General features: G+C 37.6%; 2 protein-coding genes across 2 annotated transcripts in view; one reads left to right on the top strand and one right to left on the bottom strand.

Annotated features, from left to right (window-relative positions):
• Positions 1-13,428, bottom strand: part of Spata1 (spermatogenesis associated 1) — a 55,188-nt gene extending 41,760 nt beyond the window's left edge. The window contains exons 1-6 of the mRNA XM_048351670.1: positions 13,172-13,428; positions 8,588-8,759; positions 6,199-6,305; positions 3,715-3,832; positions 361-414; positions 42-270 (exon numbers count right to left, since the gene is read on the bottom strand). Of these exons, the coding sequence (XP_048207627.1) occupies positions 42-270; positions 361-414; positions 3,715-3,832; positions 6,199-6,305; positions 8,588-8,689 (610 nt within the window). The 5' untranslated portion in view covers positions 8,690-8,759; positions 13,172-13,428. The remainder of the gene's footprint in view (positions 1-41; positions 271-360; positions 415-3,714; positions 3,833-6,198; positions 6,306-8,587; positions 8,760-13,171) is intronic.
• Positions 13,429-13,600: 172 nt separating this feature from the next.
• Positions 13,601-20,346, top strand: Gng5 (G protein subunit gamma 5). The gene is made up of 3 exons (XM_048351669.1): positions 13,601-13,781; positions 16,950-17,094; positions 20,126-20,346. Exons 1-2 carry the CDS (start codon positions 13,701-13,703, stop codon positions 17,073-17,075), a joined length of 207 nt encoding a protein of 68 aa, XP_048207626.1. The 5' UTR covers positions 13,601-13,700; the 3' UTR covers positions 17,076-17,094; positions 20,126-20,346.
• Positions 20,347-20,787: the final 441 nt, after the last annotated feature.

The raw sequence follows: 20,787 nt of genomic DNA, 5'->3' as shown, positions 1-20,787 counted from the left end.
TGCTAAAACCTCATTGTCTTTTCAATTTTAATTGAAATCACCTTCTTCCGGATAATCGTTAAGGTCTGTCAAAGTGTTTTCAAGGGAACCAGGATCGCTTCCAGGTTCATCCATTGAGAAAATTACATTAGCTGGCCTGTGGATTGTTTCATCAACCTCAGCAGTATCATTATTAATCTGTTGCTCCTCTAAAGTAACTGCTGATGGCTCTGAATAAACATTTCCTAAGTGGTCCATTACAGGAAGCAAATATAATTCTGATTGAAGAGCCTAAAACACACCAGAAATTACAAGAAAACAATTACAACAATTAAAAAGCAGAATGAGTTTTAAAATCAGCATGAATTTAAAATGTCATACGTATGGAGAAGCAAATGATTTCAGTTTCAGTTCTGATTCTTGCTTTTCCTTCACCTAAAAGTAAATAAGAAAAAGCTTTTGTAACATTTACTACTCATTTTAAGGTCTTTTTTTTTTCTCTGCAGAAGGCACATCTATATATCTATCTACCTATCTATCTAGCAAACACATCAAATGAAAAGTTAGAATCATGGCTAGATTCTAGAGTGCAGAATATAGTCCTATTTCTAATTCACTGTAGCAAACATGATAGTTCTATTTTTTTTTGGCCAGTCCTGGGGCTTGGACTCAGGGCCTGAGCACTGTCCCTGGCTTCTTTTTGCTCAAGGCTAGCACTCTGCCACTTGAGCCACAGCGCCCCTTCTGGCCATTTTCTGTATATGTGGTGCTGGGGAATCGAACCCACTGCCTCATGTATACGAGGCAAGCACTCTTACCACTAATCCATATCCCCAGCCCACAGAAGTTCTATTTTTTTGATCATTGTTTTTAAGGAATTTACCATATGTTTGGCACTATTCTGTATTACACATATTAGCTGAGTATAACCTCAGTTTTTCTTGGGGCAGGCACTAATATTATCTACTGTTTATAGCTAAGGAGAAGCAGCAAAGATAAGTTAAATAATAACTTGCCCAAGTTGCTATACTAGAGTACCAAATGGTGACTCAGACACAAGGAACCGGACTGATCTAACTCAGAGTCAATTTGTGTGCTTTATGTCCCATTTACCAATCCTTAAAGTTCATTTATTATTTATTTAATTTAAATTTTGCTTTCTTTTGTGTTTAAGATAGGGTTCCCTAACTTTCCCTGGTCTAGCCTGGAGCTTAGGATCTTCCTGCCCTTGCCTCCAAAATAGCTGGGATTACAGCCATAGGCCATTACACTCGATATGAATATGAAAAATCTTAATGAAATAAACTTTATATAGATGTGAGAGAATAAAAATTTTGAAATTCTATGTTGTGTGTTCTGTTGCCTTTAGTCTGTTCATCCAAGTAAGAAACAGTCAAAACAGAGACACACCTTAATTTTGCTATGTCCTTACAAAGTAGAAACTATTGACATAACATACTCAATAATTGTTCAAGTACATAGGATGGGCACTGGTGACTCATATCTCCCTCTCTTTCTACATATATATACATCTATATGTATATAGACACATACAAATATATATACCAACTACATCTATGAATATACCTATATCTAATATATATCTGCTATATATAACATTACATAATATGTATATCATGTATAATATATAACATATATATAGTGTAGGTACAATTAATATATAACATATTATATCTAGTATAGGCATATAATATATGACACATATTATATCATAATTATTAATATAGTAGATTAATATAGAACTATTATTGTATATTAATATGAAAATATTATATTACCTATATCATATATAATTTAGATATGTTAGAATACTAATGACAGGTCTTATTCAAATCTAGCTTCTGATTAACTGCAAAGTATAGCAGTGCTTGCCGAGTTTTCCATTATCAATTCATTATTTATTTGATATTCCTAGTTAGGTACTGATTATAAAAACAATGGTGAATAAAACTGTCTGTCCACAAGGAACGAAAATCTATAGTAGAATTAGATGCTAATTAGATGCACACATGTGAGCATTTGATAACGACAATAAGTTAACTTAAGCCATTACATTTTTATTAAATTTTATTTTACTATAAGGGTGATGTCATAGGGGTTACAGTTACATAAATAAGGTAATTAGTACATTTCTTGTTTTCTCTCACTTTCCCTCCTTCCTCACTTCCCTCCTTGCTAAGTTGTAAAGTTCATTCATACTGTCTTGTGAGTATAGCTGTTGCATTGGTTCACCCTTTGTCACCACTCTGTTATTCCTTTTCCCTTCTCCAAATCAAGTAAATGTACATACATACAAGACACATGGTACCAATGTCAAAAACAGTGACAACAGCAGATAAACCAAAAGGAAAAAGAAAAAAGAAAAAAAAAGAAATAACGTCACACAGTACATTAAAAAACAAAAACAATGAAACAAAAAAAAAACCCTCTTGTTTCCATATCTTGGAGTTCATTTCTATTAGCATCATTTTACATGGTCATATGTACATAGCTATTGAGTTACTGTGATCCTCTGCTAGGACTATCCTAGGCCTACACTAATTATTACAAATGAGGGAAACCATGGAGCCTATGTCTCCTTGGGGATATAGAACCATTGCGTTTTAACATAGGAAATCTTGATGAAATAAACCTTTTTAAAATTGTTACGATAAAGATGGTGTATACAGACAGGAGTTACAGTTACATAAGTCAGGTAATGGGTACATTTCTTTTTTACCCCTTCCCTCACTCTCTCCCAGTTTTTCCCTCTTGTCACCACCCACAAGTTGTACAGCTCATTTCCAACATAGGTCTAGTGAGTACCACTTCTGAATATGTTCACCCATTTCCCTCTATTTCTGGGCTCTCACTTGCCCTCCCAATGACAGATAAATGAACAAGCAAGACAAAAAGAAATCGACAACAAACTGGCTTTGTTTCCACTGGAGTTCATTTCAATAGAAATATAATATGACAGTGTAGACCCTCTGAGAATAATGGTTTGTTAGATTGGAAATATCAACTAAGAATATTCTCAACTTAAGAGAATTCTGTAGGAAATAAAAAAAAAAAACACCCCCAATAGCAGTTTATGACACTAAATAAAGCCAGCTGTGGCCCAAGCAAATAAGAAGACACTTTTTCTCTAGAACACAAGCATTTTTCAAAACTATTCTCCAGTTAAAAAATCTAGGACCAGGAGTTGTGGTAATGCCTATAATCCCAGCTACTCAGGAGATTAGTATAATCACAGTTCAAGGCCAGTTGGGAAAAAAAGTTCATCCTCCATCTCAATCAATAAGTCAGCCCAACCATAAACATTTGTAATGCTATGCAGGTGGCATAGGTAGGAGAATTGTTGTTTGAGGCTGGCCTCTGGCAAAAATGTGAAACTCTTATCTGGAAAAATAGCTAAAGCAACAATAGCAAATGGCAAAAGCATCTATCTGCCTAGGAAGCACAAGTTTTCTAGTAGTGCTCAACATTAATTAATTTAAAATATATTGCCTATAAAATCACATTTTAAATTTGCTTCCTTTTATTCTCAAGGAATTATATTTCAATGCCTGATAATATGTTAATGAACTTCATCTTTTATAATTTATATGCTTAGTGATATTTGCATTTCATTATTACTTCCTATCTAATAATGTGTTAAGGAACTGAGTTGATAAGCATTTAAGAGACACAATTTGATAAGGCACGCTTTCCTTAAGTAGAAGGAAAACTTACCACAGCTAAATTGTTTCCAATGCATTTCAGAAATAAGAATTTTTCTGCAACAGCATCTTCACCAAGAAATTCACCAAGGCGCTCCCTCAGGGCTTGTAAGGTAAGTTGAGGAGATACTCTGAAATATCATGAAATTCCCTCATAACATAAAAGTAAATAGACTTTCATGTATTAATTATTCAGTAACTGTAGTTAACTATCACAAAAATTATTTAATGTGTCAGATGTATTGTAATGTAGTATGTTTATACAGAACTCGACACCTAGATCTGCAGTAACTACTTTTCAAATAAATGGTTAAAATGTCTATTTAAATGACAAAAATAAGCTGCAGGCATGTCTCAAGTAGCAGAGCACTTGCTTAACAAGCCAAAGGCTTTGCATTCAACCCCCAGTTTCACAAAAATTATGCAAATGAGTACTGCTTATGGAAGTCCTTTTTACATTAAAAAGGAAAATGATTATTTTGCTAATTCATCTGCAAGTTTTTCAATTAGAACAAACCTTTGCCAGGGAATTTATAGACTTTTACACTCCATGTATCCAATAATGAGTTAACCACAGACATTTATTATAAAAGTTTAGTAGAAGCTAGTCCTCATAATCTTTTTAATGATCAAATACTGCAGTGCAACCCTTTGCTCATAGGTGACACTTTCCTCAGTGTATAAAAGGTAAAGCTACCATTTCTGATTTTTTTCCCCTAAGCTCTTGTTTTTCTAGGATCTTCTGGAAAATATGAGAGAATTCATTCATTGAACCACTGTTGTAGCAAAAAACATTTATCAACCACCTATCATATATTAAACATTGTTCCAAAGGATAGGGATACAAAAATCAACCAAATAGTCAAAAATTCCTATCCTCATTGACTTTATAATCTAGGGGTGGGAGAGAAAAGTTAGCAGAAAAAAAATTCTTAAGTAATATAAAAAATAAAGTGGGGGAGAAAAAAGGTGACTATATTATTACTTAAAATACAGAAATTCAAGACTATAAATACAAAAGAGTGATAGCTGAGTAAAGTCCTGAAAGTAACAAAGCTATGGTAAGCACAGAAAATGCATTCTATACAAAAATAGAATGTTCCTGAGGTAGGATTGTATCATTTGTGTTCCAGAATACAAATTAGGCTGGTGTGGTTCAGGAAAGTGGTGAAGAAGTTTAAAAAATGATGCTGGGCATGGTGGTATGTGCATGCAATACCAGCTACTAGAAAAATAGAGATTGCAAGATTAATGAGCTCCTGCCAGGTGGGAGGGCACACACTTGTAGCTAAGCTACTCAGGAGGCAGAGGACAGAAGGATCAAGATCTGAGAATGGCTGTGCAAAGTTACTATGAGATCTTATCTGAAAAACAAACTAAAAGCAAAAGGCTGTGGTTCAACTAGTAGAAACACTCTAGTAAGTGGAAGGCTGTGAGTTCAATTCCTGTATTGTGACAGGAATAGAACCTAAATATGCTTACAAATTTAGTTTTAACTCAACTCACAAGTCCTTAAAGATTTTCTTTCCCTTTTCTCTGTTGCTCTCTAATCTCTTCCATTCCCTCTCCCTGCTCCCACTGTCTCCACGATGAGAGAACAGATCCAGGCAGGGTCACCATGTTCCTAACTTTATCTTGCTGACCATGGTAATGAAAGACAATTGGCACAGCAAGAAATACAAACCTAAGATCAACGCTAGAACATCAGAAAACAGTGTACCTAAGACTAGTATCTTGCCCAAAGTCATGTCCCAGTGCATATATCAGGAAGCCCAGGCTCCTGAGCCTTTTTTCTTTTTTTAAACCAAACTTCTCCTTTTTGGACTGTAACTCTTTCTGAAATAATAACTCAAGCAGTCCTAATTTTGCCTGGCAAAAAACAAACCTTCATTTGCCTTCTCCAAAACTCTGACCTCATTATTAGTGAATTGACATTAAGTTCAGTGGATTGAATTTCTAGTAAAAGAAAGAACAGATGGTCTGATTACATAACATTTACATGAAAATTTAGTCCTGTGTGTTTCTGTGACTATCAAAATATACACATACGTATAAATACAAACAATACACATATGTATATGTTTTAGTTCTTAAACAAGTAACAATAAATACTTTTTCTCAACTCTTTTTTTTTTTTTGAGTCGGGGCCTCACTATATAGCTGAGGCTGACCTCAAACTCATAATCTTCCTGCCTCTCGATCTTCCTAATGCTGGGATTAGAGGTGTATACCAGCTAACTTCTATCTAAAGTCCTTTAGTGTATATTAACATATGGGTTATATTCTATTTTCTAGCTGGCAGTATTATGGCTAAGTGACAGCTGGTTCTACAACAATGTTTAGCTTAACTGTGTTTAATAAGTGTGAATCTATCACATGGACTAGATATTTTTCCCTTATAATTTAATTTTTTCACTTATAATCAACAGATAACGCATTTCTTTTCAGAAAAAATCCAAATATTAGGTATCTTATTACATGGCTACAAAATACTTACCTTATAAATCCAGCAGAAACAAATTCATTAATAGCTTCTAGTGAAATTGTATTTAACTTATAGTTCCATGATCCTTCAGGGACATAAAAAACATGAAGTTCCACCAACTAAATGAAAAGAACGTTAAGTTAAAATATTTCTAAAGTGAAATAAAATGTCCTATAGAATTTTAAATTTACTAAACATAATTGAAACAAATAGGAATCATATGCCTCCCATTAAACAAACAAAAAAAGAAAAGCCTCCCCCCATCCCCAAATCTGTTGTTAGCTTCTTGGCACTTGGGTACAGTTCTCTTGCAAACCATGTCATAGAAAAAGCCCCTAGATCATCCCACACCTTTAACAAGTGGTGTTCTTTCGGTAACCCCCAGTAGAAACACTACACAACGAAGGCCAGTTTTCTTCTCACCAACCTTCTTCCCCCTCTATTTCCCCCACATTCTCAATTCCATTGGCATGGTCTTCTGGAATCCTACCCTTTGTCTCCCCACTGGAGTTGTGAGTGATGCAGGTTCCCAGCAACTGCAAAACTGTTTGGGAAGACTGTTGGTGCCCCAAAATTTCACCAAGAACTTATTTCTGTTAATAAGGTATGTCTATGAGCATATATTGTCTTGTTAAAAAAAACACCTACTTTCATTTAATATTTTGTTTTATAAATAACTGGAGACTCCTATTTAGGTGGTCATGACAGGAATAATTATGGCAAATCAAACCTCAGCTTTTAGTCTGAAGAGGATTGATATTCATTGTCCATTGAAACTAGAAGGACTTAAGCTGGGTGCCAGGGGCTCATGCCTGTAATCCTAGCTAGGAGGCTGAGATGTGAGGATCACAGTTCAAAGCTAGCCTGGGCAGGAAAGCCCATGAGACTCGTATTAACCATCAGAAAACTGGAAGTGGCTCTGTGGCTCAAAGTGCAGAGCACTAGCCTTGAGCTAAAGAGCTCAGACAGTGTCCAGGCCAAGAGTTCAAGCCCCACTTCTGACAAAACAAGACAAAAAACTAGAAGGACTTTAATGATTACACTGTAAGTGCAACATTAAATATCAGAAAACTTAAGAAAGTTAAATAGTACCTACTATTCTTAAAATTAGTAATTTTTAAAAGAGATAAGACTGGATCTTGAACTTCTAGTTTTGCTTGTTGTGCATAACAAATAAATTATTTTGGTTATAAAATATTAACCAATAATTTGAATCCTTGCCATATGTTGCATTTTGAACAACATAAAGTTGGTATTTAAATCTATTAGACTGGATAATATCCCTAAGGAATGAGTGAAGATAGAAAAACAAAAAGCTGAACCCTGAGATAATACAGTATTAAGAGATTAGGAAGATGAAGATTCCGCAAAAAAAGACTGAGAATGAATATACAAAGAAATATACAAAGAGGGCTGGGGATATGGCCTAGTGGCAAGAGAGCTTGCCTTGTATACATGAGGCCCTGGGTTCGATTCCCAAGCACCACATATACAGAAAACGGCCAGAAGTGGCGCTGTGGCTCAAGTGGCAGAGTGCTAGCCTTGAGCAAAAGGAAGCCAGGGACAGTGCTCAGGCCCTGAGTCCAAGGCCCAGGACTGGCCAAAAAAAAAAAAAAAAAAAAAAAAAAAAAATATATATATATATATATATATATATATATACAAAGAAATCCAAGACAATTTGCATGCTCAATGCAAAGTCAAAGAATTACATCAAGAAAAAAGTTTATTGTATCAACTATGGTAAATAGATATCTCAAGTATGGTTAGGGCAAGAATCAACCAACAGAATCAGTAATGAAGGAGTAAGTTTAAGAACAGCAGTTTTATTAAATATGAAAGCTAGATTGGAAATATTATGAGACAGAATTGGGAGAAGATAGTGGGAGTTTGAGAAGGTATGACATACTTATGTAGGAAAGGGAAAGCATATGTAAATGTGGCAGGCTAATATGATTGCCTAACAAAAGTTTCACTTGAGAATGATAATTATGAATTTAAAGTAAGAACAGTCCTTATGCTGATGTCTCTTTCTCCAGCCATATTCAGCTACTCAGGAGAATAGAATAAGAAGAAGAATGAATTTAACCAATGTTGCTGTTTTAAATAGGGGTACAATGAAGCAAGAGAGAACAAGAGCAAAGGAATGAGTGATTTAACCTAAGCCGAGAGCATAGTCAGTTGATTATTTTTTTTTTTTCTTTTTTAAGTGACAGGATCAGTTTACTGGCAGTCTCAATACAGTAGCAGAGAAAGAGTGCAAGAGATACAAGAATAGTCTGGTAATAGGATAAAGAAGGTGCAGAACATAGTGGAACAATCATCTAACACTATACATACAGCTTACAACAAACAGCTTTATTAAAACTTTTCAAAATTAGTAAAAATATTTTTTTCTTACCTCTGATGAGGAAGGACGACTTGGATTGAGTAACATTCTCTCCAATGTTTGAATGGAATAATTAACTGTTGGAATTTTGGTTGTTTTTCTCTCTCTCTTCATTTAAATGGTATTAAACAAATGTTATAATAATAGATTTTTGACTTAAGATAGCATTCTCCTTATTTCTGGCCTGTAATTTTTTCAAGAAAAGAAACATATAAAACTTTTAAAAGAGACTCAAAACTTTGGAATGTATACAATCTTCTATTAATGAAATAAAAGAATTAACTCTTGGGTAAGTAGGCAGGTGAATGAAATAAAATGAACATAAATCCTAAACAAGCAATTCTCAACTTAAGATAGTATAACAGCAATATCATATTTCACTTTTACTTTTCCTGGGCTAGAAATATGTGATTTGATAATCCTTGCAATGCTGGAGAACAATAGTGGGCATGGTTCTCAGTCACAAGAGTACACAGCTGATATTCTACAGTGTAATATACTGCTAAGCTATACTATTCAGTAAGTTATGTCACCAGCCTTTGGGAAGGGACCACCCACACTAAGCATTCTCCAACCCCTCTCCCCTTAATTAATGTTCCCTGGAAACATTCTTATGGACATATCCCAGGTGTGCCTAATCTAATCTCCTAGTGCTTCTTAATCCAATTAAGTTGACAATAAAAATGAACTACAATAGACTCCATGGCCACATCTGGCTTAAGTAAAAAAAAGAATACAGAAATTATCATAATGACTGTGGGTTTGGGAAGATGAGTTTGAGGGTTAGTGGCAGAGCTAAAAGTCAAATTCAAGAATATTTTGCGTTGAGTGCCAACACTTTATGCTTGTATGCCCCTGTAGGAAAGTCTGAGACCCCCTAGCTCCAGTTAGCCACCAAAGAGCCAGAAATAGAGCTGTGGCTCATGTGACAGAGCACTAGCCTGAGCAAAAAAGTTCAGGGACAGCACCCAGGCCATGAGTTCAAGTCCCAGGAGCAGGAACCAAAAGGAAAAAAAAAAAAGATTTGATATTCTGTTCAGTAATTTAGTTCTTGCTTTATCTGATAACAGAGCATATATAGAGACGGTTAATGAACTTTAGAAATCCTAATTATTCCAATTAGGAACCTAACATTGTATTTAAACATACAACTATAGTAGAATCTCACACATAGTGATCATATTATTTGGGAACCAGAAAAGCAGATTTCTAGTCCTATGTACCCTAAAAAGTCATTGTCTGGACTAAGATTCAATTTCTTTGTCAAGAAAACAATCTTGACTCTTTAAGATGTTTTATAGCTCTATAATTTTTTTATTATTTGATTGATCAGGGAGTAGAAAAGTAGTAAGTGATAAGGATAGTTGTTATTATTATTATTATTATTATTATTAGGAAAAAAGAAATTAGAATACAGTCAACTTGATACCAGATGATAGTAGATCTTGACATAATCCTGATTCTTTGCTTCATCAATGGAATTTGATTGCCTAGTTACACTCTAGGTCTAAACTTCAAAAATGGAAGAAGTTTAAGATTGAAAATCAGCTTCAGCAATGAGCACTATGACTCAGAGTGGAAGCATGCTAGCCTTGAGCAACAAGAGCTTCAGACAGGCCCTGAATTCAAACCCTAAAGCCAACAAGAAAGGAACAAAGAAGGAAGAAGGGGAGGAGGGAGGGAAGGAAGGAAGGAAGGAAGGAAGGAAGGAAGGAAGGAAGGAAGGAAGGAAGGAAGGAAGGAAGGAAGGAAGGAAGGAAGGAAGGAAATAAGTCAGTCTCAGGAATAAAGCTGAATACAAAAACAAATCTTACTCTTCTATTGATTGAAACCGAACATATTTCCTTATGAAGGAATATAGTTTTTGAAGCATACCCATGTTCAGTAACTGACTTTGACTTCTTGATGTACTTTTAGGAAGTCTTTGAAAGGGATTACAGAATTATAATTACTGAGCTGAGCTAATCTGCTTTGACTATGACAAGATATCTGAGATAATTGACTTATAAGGCGATTTATTTTGGTTCAACATCAAAGGCTTCAACCTATATTTTTACTTAGCCATGTTGTCTTGGGCCAGTGGCAACACAGTATTCCTTGACAACAGCACATGCCAGAGGAGGTAATCACCTCAGGCAGGTAGAAAGTGAAAGAGGAAGGGACTCGCCTTAGGGACTGAGTTAAGAATATCCTCTTCAAGGTCACTCTTCTAGGCCCCATCCCTACAGACTCTACCACCTTCAAATATCATCGCTGCTAATTTATCATATGGAACTTTGAGGAGCTGATGTAGTAAAATAATAATACAGATTTTATTATTGTATATCTAGTTCTACATTCAGATGTGAAAACTATCATTCTAATATATGAGCAGTGTCATGGAAAAAAACATCACCTGTATGTAATAGGATAAAAGTTAAGAGGTCTAAGTTTTAGTTTAGCTTTTCTGCTACATCTAGCTGATAGACAGAAGCACGTCATTTGTTCTCTCCAAACTACAATTTCCTTAGCAACTATACAAACAGAAAAATATAAGTTTGTTAAATTGAGATAGGAGTCACTATTGTGAAATTCTGCTTTAAATTTTCTCCCAGAGATTTTGTTTCTGGTTAAATGACAAAATAAGGCATATTCATATTGTATTGTTGAAATATTAATCTTAGACCTTATGAACTAAAATACAAAGAGTACTAATTGAATAATGTGAAGGTCCCAGATAAACTTAAACTGACAAAACATAAAATGACAGATTTCTTTCTTGCTATCCATTATTTCACATCCTCTTGGTGTCAAATTGTCTTTATAGCAGGGTCTTTTTTTAACCTCTTAAGACAGTAACTCCTGTAAGGTCTTTAACTTCTTAAAGATCTCTGAACTCTGATAAGGCCTATTGGCATGTTTTAGATCATTGTGGAAAGTCAAAGAACAAAACTTGCTAATTTAGGAAATACTGGTAATTCATGAACTCCAAGCATTTCAGATGCAATTGAAATTAAAGGGGCTCTGGTCTGTTTGGTACTTTACTGACTGGATTGTTCTGAGATCTGTGTATTTTGGATTCCAAAGTTATTACTCAATTTATAAATGGCAGATTTCCTTCTATTTTGTACATTCTTTTCTTTCCTATCCTAAGTTGCATACTAAATCAGACATCATTGTAAGACAGTATAAAAATAAAAATAGTATCTGGTGTTTAAGATAGCAATATACTCCATAAAACTTAAAAACAATTTCTGAGACTATTTAAAACTAAGAAAAAAATTAAAGACTAAAACAAACTTTTTCCTCGCAAAAGGAGGCAGTAAAGGGTTGGGCCATGTGTTCCTTTAACTCCTTTCTAGCCTGATGTTTCCAGTTAATGCCTTAAGAGTTTAGGGCTTTAGTCTACAACTACTATTAAATAGAACCATCTTTTACTAAAGTTACTTGTGTTTAATCTTACAAATCATAAATTATGAACAAGATTTAGCATTTTATATAGTCAAAGCACACTTACAGAGGAAATAATTCAAACTACTACTAGTGAAAAGAGAACATTTTTATTGCCATTTCTTTCATATTCTTTCATTCTCAAAAACAATCTCGGGAGGTTTTTTACATTTTTATTTTGAATGAAGAAATAGATACTTAGCAGTTTAAAGGGCTTGTTCAAAGCTATTCAAGGACATTAGTGGAACCAGAATTCAATCACTGGTTTCTAATCCCAGACATTATACCCACCTTATGAATTACTAAAATTAGACTTCAGACTTTTGTAAACTCATATACACTGTGCTGTAAAGTTGGGATTTGCTGGCACAATGCAAATCGCACGATTTTCCTACTACATAAACCTTTTTTTGTTTTGTTTTGTTTTTGTTGCCAGTCCTGGGGCGCAGACTCAGGGCCTGAGCACTGTCTCTGGCTTCTTTTTGTTCAAGGTTAGCACTCTACCTCTTTAGCCACATAGCCACTTCCAGCTTTTTTCTGTATATGTGGCGCTGAGGAACCGAACCCAGGGCTTTATGTACACGAGGCGAACAATTTACCCCTAAGCCATATTCCCCAGTCCTACACAAACCTTTTAAAATGCATTTTTTGGAAATGATTTATGATGAAATGATTCATGCTCATAGACAACTCCATGTATTCGAAGAGGGACCAACCTAACAGCAACTGGAAACTTAAACACTGTGATTCAAGGTGTGTTTCTGTGGGTCAAAGACACATTAGCAGGGTCTGTATTATTTCTGATTAAATCGTATAGTCCGTCTATCCTAAACACCGCTTTGGGATTCCAAAACAAGCAGGAGGCAATGGACCACAACCGGAATATAAGAATCAACGTTCCCAACACACATAAACAAGTTTTATTGTAGGCAAAGTACAGCGAGGGCTTATTCCCCAAACGACGTGGTGCCACCGCCTGACCGCACCGGCTCCCGCACGGCGTCTCAGTGAAAACCCATGCAGGAGGTCCGCGGCAACGGAGGCGAAGTCCCGCGGAGACCCTCGCCCTCCCCGAGGTCCTGCTCTCCGCCGGTCCGTTACCGCCACTCCGCGCCCCGCACGGAAGGACGCCGGTTGGTCCCGACCTTCAGGGGGCGGGTGACTCACCTCGGCGGCGAGGATCCCGGCCGGGCTCTCGCCGTCCTTGACCTCTCCCCGCAGCCGCCCCACGAGGAAATCTAGGGCCTCGCCATTCCTCGGTCACCGGGGCCTGACTCCCTCAAAGATCTCATTTCCTTTCGACGTCTCCCTTCAAAGCCCCTCTCGGGTGTGGGCGGACGACGCCGGACTCATTCCTTACCTCTCCCAAACCAGCATCTCACCGGGACCAAGGGGACGACTGGCGAGCGGCCGCACACGCCCACCGCCGCCGCCGCCGCCGCCGCCGCCGCCGCCGCGCCCACTGACGGCCCCGCCCCTTCCCCCCCTCCTTCCCAGGCCCGCGCTCCGGTGTGGGGGGGGGGGGGGAGGGAAGAGGCGGCGGTACGCATGCGCACCGAGGGTGGAGTCCCAGACACAGGACCGGAAACTTAGAGACAAAGTTGGGAGCTCCGCCCCCGCCGCGCGCTGCCCCGTCGTCTGGCACCGTCGCCCGCCGCCCCTCGCTCCGACGCGTCGGCCCCGGCTCCCGTGCGCCATGTCTGGCTCCTCCAGCGTCGCCGCGATGAAGAAGGTGGTTCAGCAGCTCCGGATGGAGGCTGGGCTCAACCGCCTGAAGGTGAGGGGGCTAGGGGTGACGGCGGGATCCGGCCGGCGGCTCGCGGCCTGAGGCGGCTCTGGCTTTTCGGGAGGACACACGCCGCGAGGCCGCCGTCCCGAAGTCGTCTGCTTTGGAATCGTTGCCGCGTGGGATGGCGCCGAGGTGTATGTGTGAGGGGGCGGGGGTCCCGCTCAGCCCCCAGACTTCTGTACCCGGGCTTTCCACGGCTGGCCTTGGCGGGGCTGAGCCGAGCCGCGGCTCTCTCTAGTCGCCTGATCCCCCCCCCTGCCCTCGGCCGGCCTAGCCCGCAGCTGCTCCGCCGCCCACGAGCGAGTCACGCCCTTCCCCTCCGCCCCGCCCGTGGCCTCCACCTTTCCAAGTCCTAGCCCGGGTGAGTTCCAACTTTTGATTTGGAACAGACTTGTTTCTGTTTCACTCGATCGTTCCCAAACCTACTGCCACGACTAGATTCTTCCGTTGCTGTCGTTCAAGGAACATATCCTTGCAATTTTTGGATAACTTAAAGTAGCAGGTTTGTCTTCGGAAAGTTGTTGGAGCTGAAGGTCCCTTTCTTTGTCCTGTAAGTCTAGAACAAAGCCTGCATTTCATACTTGGCACTATTTGCTCCGATCTGACCTTAAGGATGTCTATTTACTGACGCACACGTTCGAGAATGATTAGGGTTGGCCACTGTTGGGCTTATTTTGGCGTTTGGTTAAGATTGGCCTTGTCTTGGGATATTTACTTTGGGGGGGGGAAAAGGCATTTGTGGGTGCTGATATGACAACCACACATTCAAGTGCTATTCCAAGTGATTTATCTTTTAAAGTCTGTTTATGGTTGGCTTCTTCCTGATGCAATAGGTCAGGGTTACAAGTGAAAGGAAACAGGATGAATCACATATTTTGCTACAAGCAGCCAGGTTTGAAGGTGATTTTGATTTCACCTTCATCAGGCTAGTCCTTATTCTTGAAATGTTTTGTAGAGGAAGGCCTCCTATTTAGCTTCCTTAACAAGTAGTGTATAGGACCTAGCTTACTTGGTTGTGGTCAACCCGAGAGGGTGGGAAACTCCTGTCAGTCTTGGTTTGGAATCAATTTCTATGATCTAAAATTCTTGCCTTATCCCAGTGGCTAAGTCCAGCTTTGGCTGGATTTAGCTCTGTAATTTAATATCTTTTTCTTAACCATTATACTGCCATACAGGTGTCACTAGATTTAGGTAAGCTAGGAGAGAAAAAAAAATGACGGTTCAGGAAGCCAAAAAAGGCTGGTGAGAGCAGTGATTATGATTATTGTAGTAGTATTTAGTTTTTCTGGGTTGCCAAATGAGTTGAATCCCTCAGACTCTAGATCTTCCTTCACCTTGAAAACCCTGTCTCTTCTCCAGCTCTCTTCTCTAGGTTTCTGGTTGGGATGGTTAAAATTATCATCTTATTCTTAGTGCCTAAAAGGAGAGCTGGCACATAATGGTGCTTGATATGTTTGTGAAAAATGACTCCAGTGGGACATTACATTCTTTTTGTATTTACAAACAAAATTTAATAATGTGAAGAGTTCACCCACAAATATGCTAACAGCACATGGTTTCATTTCAAAAGCATTTAGTTCTTGAAAAATCCAGTGGGAAACTGGGAGTGGTGGGGCAGGTTGTAATTCAACCACAAGAGGCGCAGGCTGAAGGACTGCAAGTTCAATGCCAGCCTGGGCTACACAGGGGTACTCTGTCTCTCCAAAACAAACCAAAACATAAATGAAAACAAACAGTCCAGCAGGTAAACAGCAGTGCTCTGAGTTTATCTGGGATTGTCCACAGCTACTGGCCAACTTCTGCCCAGAAGGTCTTGTTTACATTTTAAGGAAAAAATTAACAGGCATTTTTTAAAAATTGCTGGTTAATGTGAACGAAACAAAATAATGCAACATCATGAAAACTAGTATTACCCACTAAGCACTACTTGTGTTTTAGAGGAGACCAGGTTTTTATAAAATTATTTGGTACTAGTATTTAAAGAGTACAGGGAACCTTCTACAGTCAACAAACTGTAGAGTCATTATGCTGGACTGCTGTATAAACTGAACACTTATGATAAGATTCTTTAATTCTTGGAAATAACTAATACTAGTAATTATTAGACAATATTATTCTTAGGCCATATAGTAGACGAGAGCTCGGAAATAAGTGATTTTCGTTTAGGGATGGCTAATATCAAACCAAATGATGAAGATATTACATGTCATTGGTGTACTTTTCATTCATTCGTGGTCTACATCAAGCCACTGAATTGTTTTGGTACTAAGAGTACCATCGGGCTGGGAATATAGCTTAGTAGTAGAGTGCTGGCCTTGGCATGCATGAAGCCTGGGTTCGATTCCTCAGTACCACATAAACTGAAAAAAGCCAGAAGTGGGGCTGTGGCTCAAGAGGTAGAGCTCTAGCCTTGAACACAGAAAGGCTCAGGGACAGCCCAGGCTCTGAGTTCAAGCCCCAGGACTGACCAAAAAAAGAAAAAAAGAGTACCATTATTCTGTTTGTTACAGAACTGTAAATAGTGAGATCTACTCCATATCACATGACTTGAAAGGCTAATTAATTAGCAAATCTTTAAGTCCCTTTCTAAGTGAGCAGACTGTCTTTGAGACTGTAATTGCCTAAGTGTGATTTAATAATGTTCACATATGTATGCATTGCTACCTACACAGGATCTTAAGGAATTGCTGTGGCCTTTTGGTTATATTGCTTGTAACCTACATTACCTAATCAGAATGTATACAGATAATAGGTGTTTATGTGAATGAATGCATGAGTTTGTATAAATTTGAAGAGGAGTATAATGGATTATTTCAGTGTTTTAACATTCTAAATCCTGTATTAGTTATTTACAGCAGCATTTTTCCATCAGTATTACTTTTAAGACAAATTTACTAGAATTTAACACCTTTTAACCTCTAATACCATGTACTGCTTTTAATAAAAAAACAAGATGTTATAGATTGTACTTGAACAGCCTATTATTAAGCATGATATTGCTATGCTGTGTAGATAAATGTATTAGTACTTTGTACTGAACCACATGATGGCTTCTACTAAGAAAACATACTATAGTTCAGTGTTCAGTCTTATTTCAAGTGTTTTGGGAAACCATTAAAACTTTACCAACTGACATTTCCCTTATCTTATGTATAGGTTTCTCAGGCAGCTGCAGACTTAAAACAATTCTGTCTGCAGAATGCTCAACATGATCCACTGCTGACTGGAGTGTCTTCAAGTACAAATCCCTTCAGACCCCAGAAAGTCTGCTCCTTTTTGTAGTCCAGTAAATCTTTTGGAGGTAAGTTGGAATAACAGTCAAGTGTTTTTGTTTGCAGCTTTAAGATCAAACCGTATGTGTGGCTCCAATAATTTATTATGAAACAATTGTGTCATCAGCCATGTGTTATTTTTTTCATAGCTATGGCCAGATTCCTATTGTATTAACTTTACAAAGTGGCTTATTTCTCCTTTTTAAAAAAAATATGGCTAAGTGGCCTGACTAGGCTTAATTCAAGTATCTTAAGTAGGACTTGGATAAGAACCCGTATTTCATAATAGAAGCTATATCTCAGCCATATAAGAAAAAACTTTGTGGATATAATTCGTAGCAATTTAGAATAGGAAGGGATATCAGATTGTATAAGCACTGCTTCTTAAGAATTTGAATGCATCTAAAAATTAACTTCTTATAATGCATATTACAATATAGTAGATCTGAGGTGAGGCTATGGAACATGCATTTCTTATAAGCCCTCTCATTTTAAGTATAGATGCTGATGTTCCTAGTCTGGCCCTGAGTATCTTTTTTTTTAAATTGAGCTCTGTACTTAGTTTTTAAAAATCATGTGCTTCTTAGCATAGGTAATTTAGTAATAAGCAGTACAGGAAAGAAACTTCCCTTGATCACTTAGAATTTGTCTGTTAACAGTATTTCCTCTAAAGAGGAAAATATTTTTTTGTGTGTGCTGGTACTAGGGTTTGAACTGAGGGGCTGTCATTTTCTCTTAGCATTTTTGCTTGAGGCTGGGTCATACCTCCACTGCCAGTTTTTTTCCTGGTTAATTGGAGAAAGTCCACAAGCTTTTCTGCCTCAAATTTCAGCCACCCGAGTAGCTAGGATTGCAGGCATGAGATGCCAGTGCTCGGCTAAAGATTTTTATTTTTAAAAAATGGACTATCACTGAGCAGTTTTACATTCTTCTGCCTTTTAAAAATACTGAGCTGTGCATCCGTGGTTTACACCTGTAATCATAGCTACTTAGGAGGCTGAGATGTAGAAGACAGTAGTTTGAAGCCAGCTTGGGCAGAATCCAGCACCAAAATAGGCAGCTGGAGGTGTGGCTTAAGTGATAGTATCAGTGGAGCAAACCTGAGACCCTTAGTACAAACTTCAGTACGGATTCTCCTCCCTCCCCACCAAAAAAAATCACTAATGAGTTTTCCTGTGTTATTTATAAATAAGTTATACTATAATAGTGCATCGTTTAATATTTAGGCTTCCAAGTTTGAGATTATGTGAGGCAAATATCTTGGTGATTTATTCTTTGCTTCTAAGATAAATTCTTAGAAGTAACTCAATTAACAAGAAATAGACATTGAAAAGCTTGATATTTGAAAACCAGTCAATTTATTTTGTCCAGTAGCATGAATAAGTGCTGAACTCTTGCCAAATAAATCTTAGCATCTTTTTGCTGTTGTTTTCAGTGAATTTTTCATGCTTCTTTTTCACCTTAACATTACTATTGTTTATACTTCTTGCATATTTGTGGTGAAATGCCTCAAGTTTTCAAATAGCAAAAGTAGACTGCCATTCTGAGTTTAAATGTTTTACTTTGTTCCTTTTTCAAAATAAAACTGATTAGTATACCCTTTTTATCTTTTCATTACTAATTAATGCTGCAATCAGTATGTGGCCTTGGGGTTTGTGTGTGTTTTACTTTGTCCTGCACTGTATTTAAGTTTGAAAATACTTGTTTCTGAGACATGTTTGTATAGTTAAGTAAACATTAATATGTGCAAGCACTTATTCAGTTTACCATAAAGTTACATTAAGGCTGTTTATCTTTCTATGCTGTAGAAGCACTACTTACGGTCAATAACCTTGAACATTTCCTGTGTAAAGGTTTAGGTAAACAGACTTGTGATTACATCCTCTCCAAATATTATCAAACTGTTCTCCTAAATACTTTTATCCATTTTTCAAGAGATGCTCAGATTTTTCTTGATACTCTTTCGCTAGCCTTTATTATGACAATGTGTCTTAGCAGTAGTCTAAGTCAACTGGTAAGTTTTAAGTGTTAAAAATAAGGCTAGGTAGTTTAGAGTGGTTATGAATGTGGAAAAATAATTGGATTTACTCCACATTACAGGTTTTTCCTACCCTATTTCTCATTCTTCAGAATCCTGTAGTACTGGTTTAAAAAAATTTTAGATAAGGAAACAAGCTTAGGCTTGATGTAACTGAAAACTATTGATAAAAAAAAAAAACTGACTTTGAGGTGAATCCTCAAAGTAAAACAGATGTTCCTTGACTTGCGAAAGGATTATTGAACAACGAACCCATTGTAAGTTGAAAATGTAGTTAGTATACCTAACAGAAACACAACAGGCTGGGAATGTGGCTTAATGCTAGAGTGCTTGCCTAGCATGCATGAAACCCTGGGTTCCATTCTTCAGTACCACATAAACAGAAAAGGTTGTGGCTCAAGTGGTAGAGTGCTAGCCTTGAGCAAAAAGAAGCCAAGGACAGTGCTCAGGCCTAGAGTTCAAGCCCCAGGACTGGCAAAAAAGAAAAAAAGGAAAGAAAGAAAGAAACACAAGAGCTTAACTCTCAGTGTTCTGTAGGGGTCAGGGCACTGTCTCTTGAGGGTTTTGCTCAAGAGTAGTGCTCTATCACTTTGAGCCACAGCTTCACTTCCAGTTTTCTGGTGGTAATTGAAGATAAGAATCTCAGGGATTTTCCTGTCTGGGATGGCTTCGTGATCTTCAGATCTCAGCCTCTTGAGTAGCTATGAGCCACCAGCGCTGACTGGGAGGTGTGGCTTGCTGCTGCCATCAGCCATATGGAGAGTACAATCTCTAGCCCAGGAAAAGGTTACAGTCAAAGTCTGAAGTGGTTACTAATAATGATTGTCTGTAACTCTTACACTGTCATAAACTTCGGAAATATAGTCCAGTCAGGAACCTTACACTGTTACAACTGTTCAGACAATGAGCAATTTATAAAACGTCTGAAATACATAAACAAGGATAAAGATAATTGTTCCGTATATATATATATTTTTTTTCTTTGATACTTCAACCTAATTCACCTTTATTTCCCCTTTCAGGATCTCCAGACCATTTCCCATGAACCAATGAATAGTCAAGAGAGATAAAGTCGAAGCCTGTACAGAAGCTTCTCTATAACACATGTGCCATAATTACCAACTTCTACTTTTGTCAGTCCTTAACATCTACCTCTCTGAATTTTCATGAATTTCTATTTCACAAAGTTAACTGTTTTATATACACTGGCAGTGGCATACAATAAAATACTTAATGTAAAGGGTTTCTGTTTTTGTCATTGGTATAAAATACACTGCACATTATTCTATTTTCAACAAGGAAAGGGGTTTTTAGTGTTCCAGTTAGCTAGCTTTGTTTGGAAGCAGTACTGGGGTCTGAACTCAGGGCCTGGATTTTAGGCAGGTGCTCTACCACTGGAGCCACACACCCACTCCTGTATCCCTAACTCTTCTTTTTGTAGAAGTATTACCAGTTATATCCAGAAATTACTTCAATAAAAGATGACATCATTTAATAAAGTTAGTAATGGAGGAACCAGGGTTAGCTTCAGTAGTTTGTAACTTCAAGTCAGAAAATCAATTTTGCTTTTAAATTTTACCTTCTGATGAAAGGTGTTTGAAAAGAATTACCTTAGAAATTTGACCTTCAGTTTAATTATTTAAGACTATGTGCCAGACACTTGGATTCAATATTTGCCTAGCAT

Source organism: Perognathus longimembris, chromosome 7 (genome assembly GCF_023159225.1).
Source record: "Perognathus longimembris pacificus isolate PPM17 chromosome 7, ASM2315922v1, whole genome shotgun sequence".
Lineage (NCBI taxonomy): Eukaryota > Metazoa > Chordata > Mammalia > Rodentia > Heteromyidae > Perognathus > Perognathus longimembris.
Note: the sequence above shows the minus strand (reverse complement) of the source record. Positions and strands in the feature narration are given on the sequence as shown.

Coding starts and splice junctions, on each gene's coding strand:
- Gng5 (XM_048351669.1), top strand. CDS start 13,701: ATGTCTGGCTCCTCCAGCGTCGCCGCGATGAAGAAGGTGGTTCAGCAG. Junction 13,782..16,949: donor CTGGGCTCAACCGCCTGAAG/GTGAGGGGGCTA, acceptor TCTTATGTATAG/GTTTCTCAGGCAGCTGCAGA.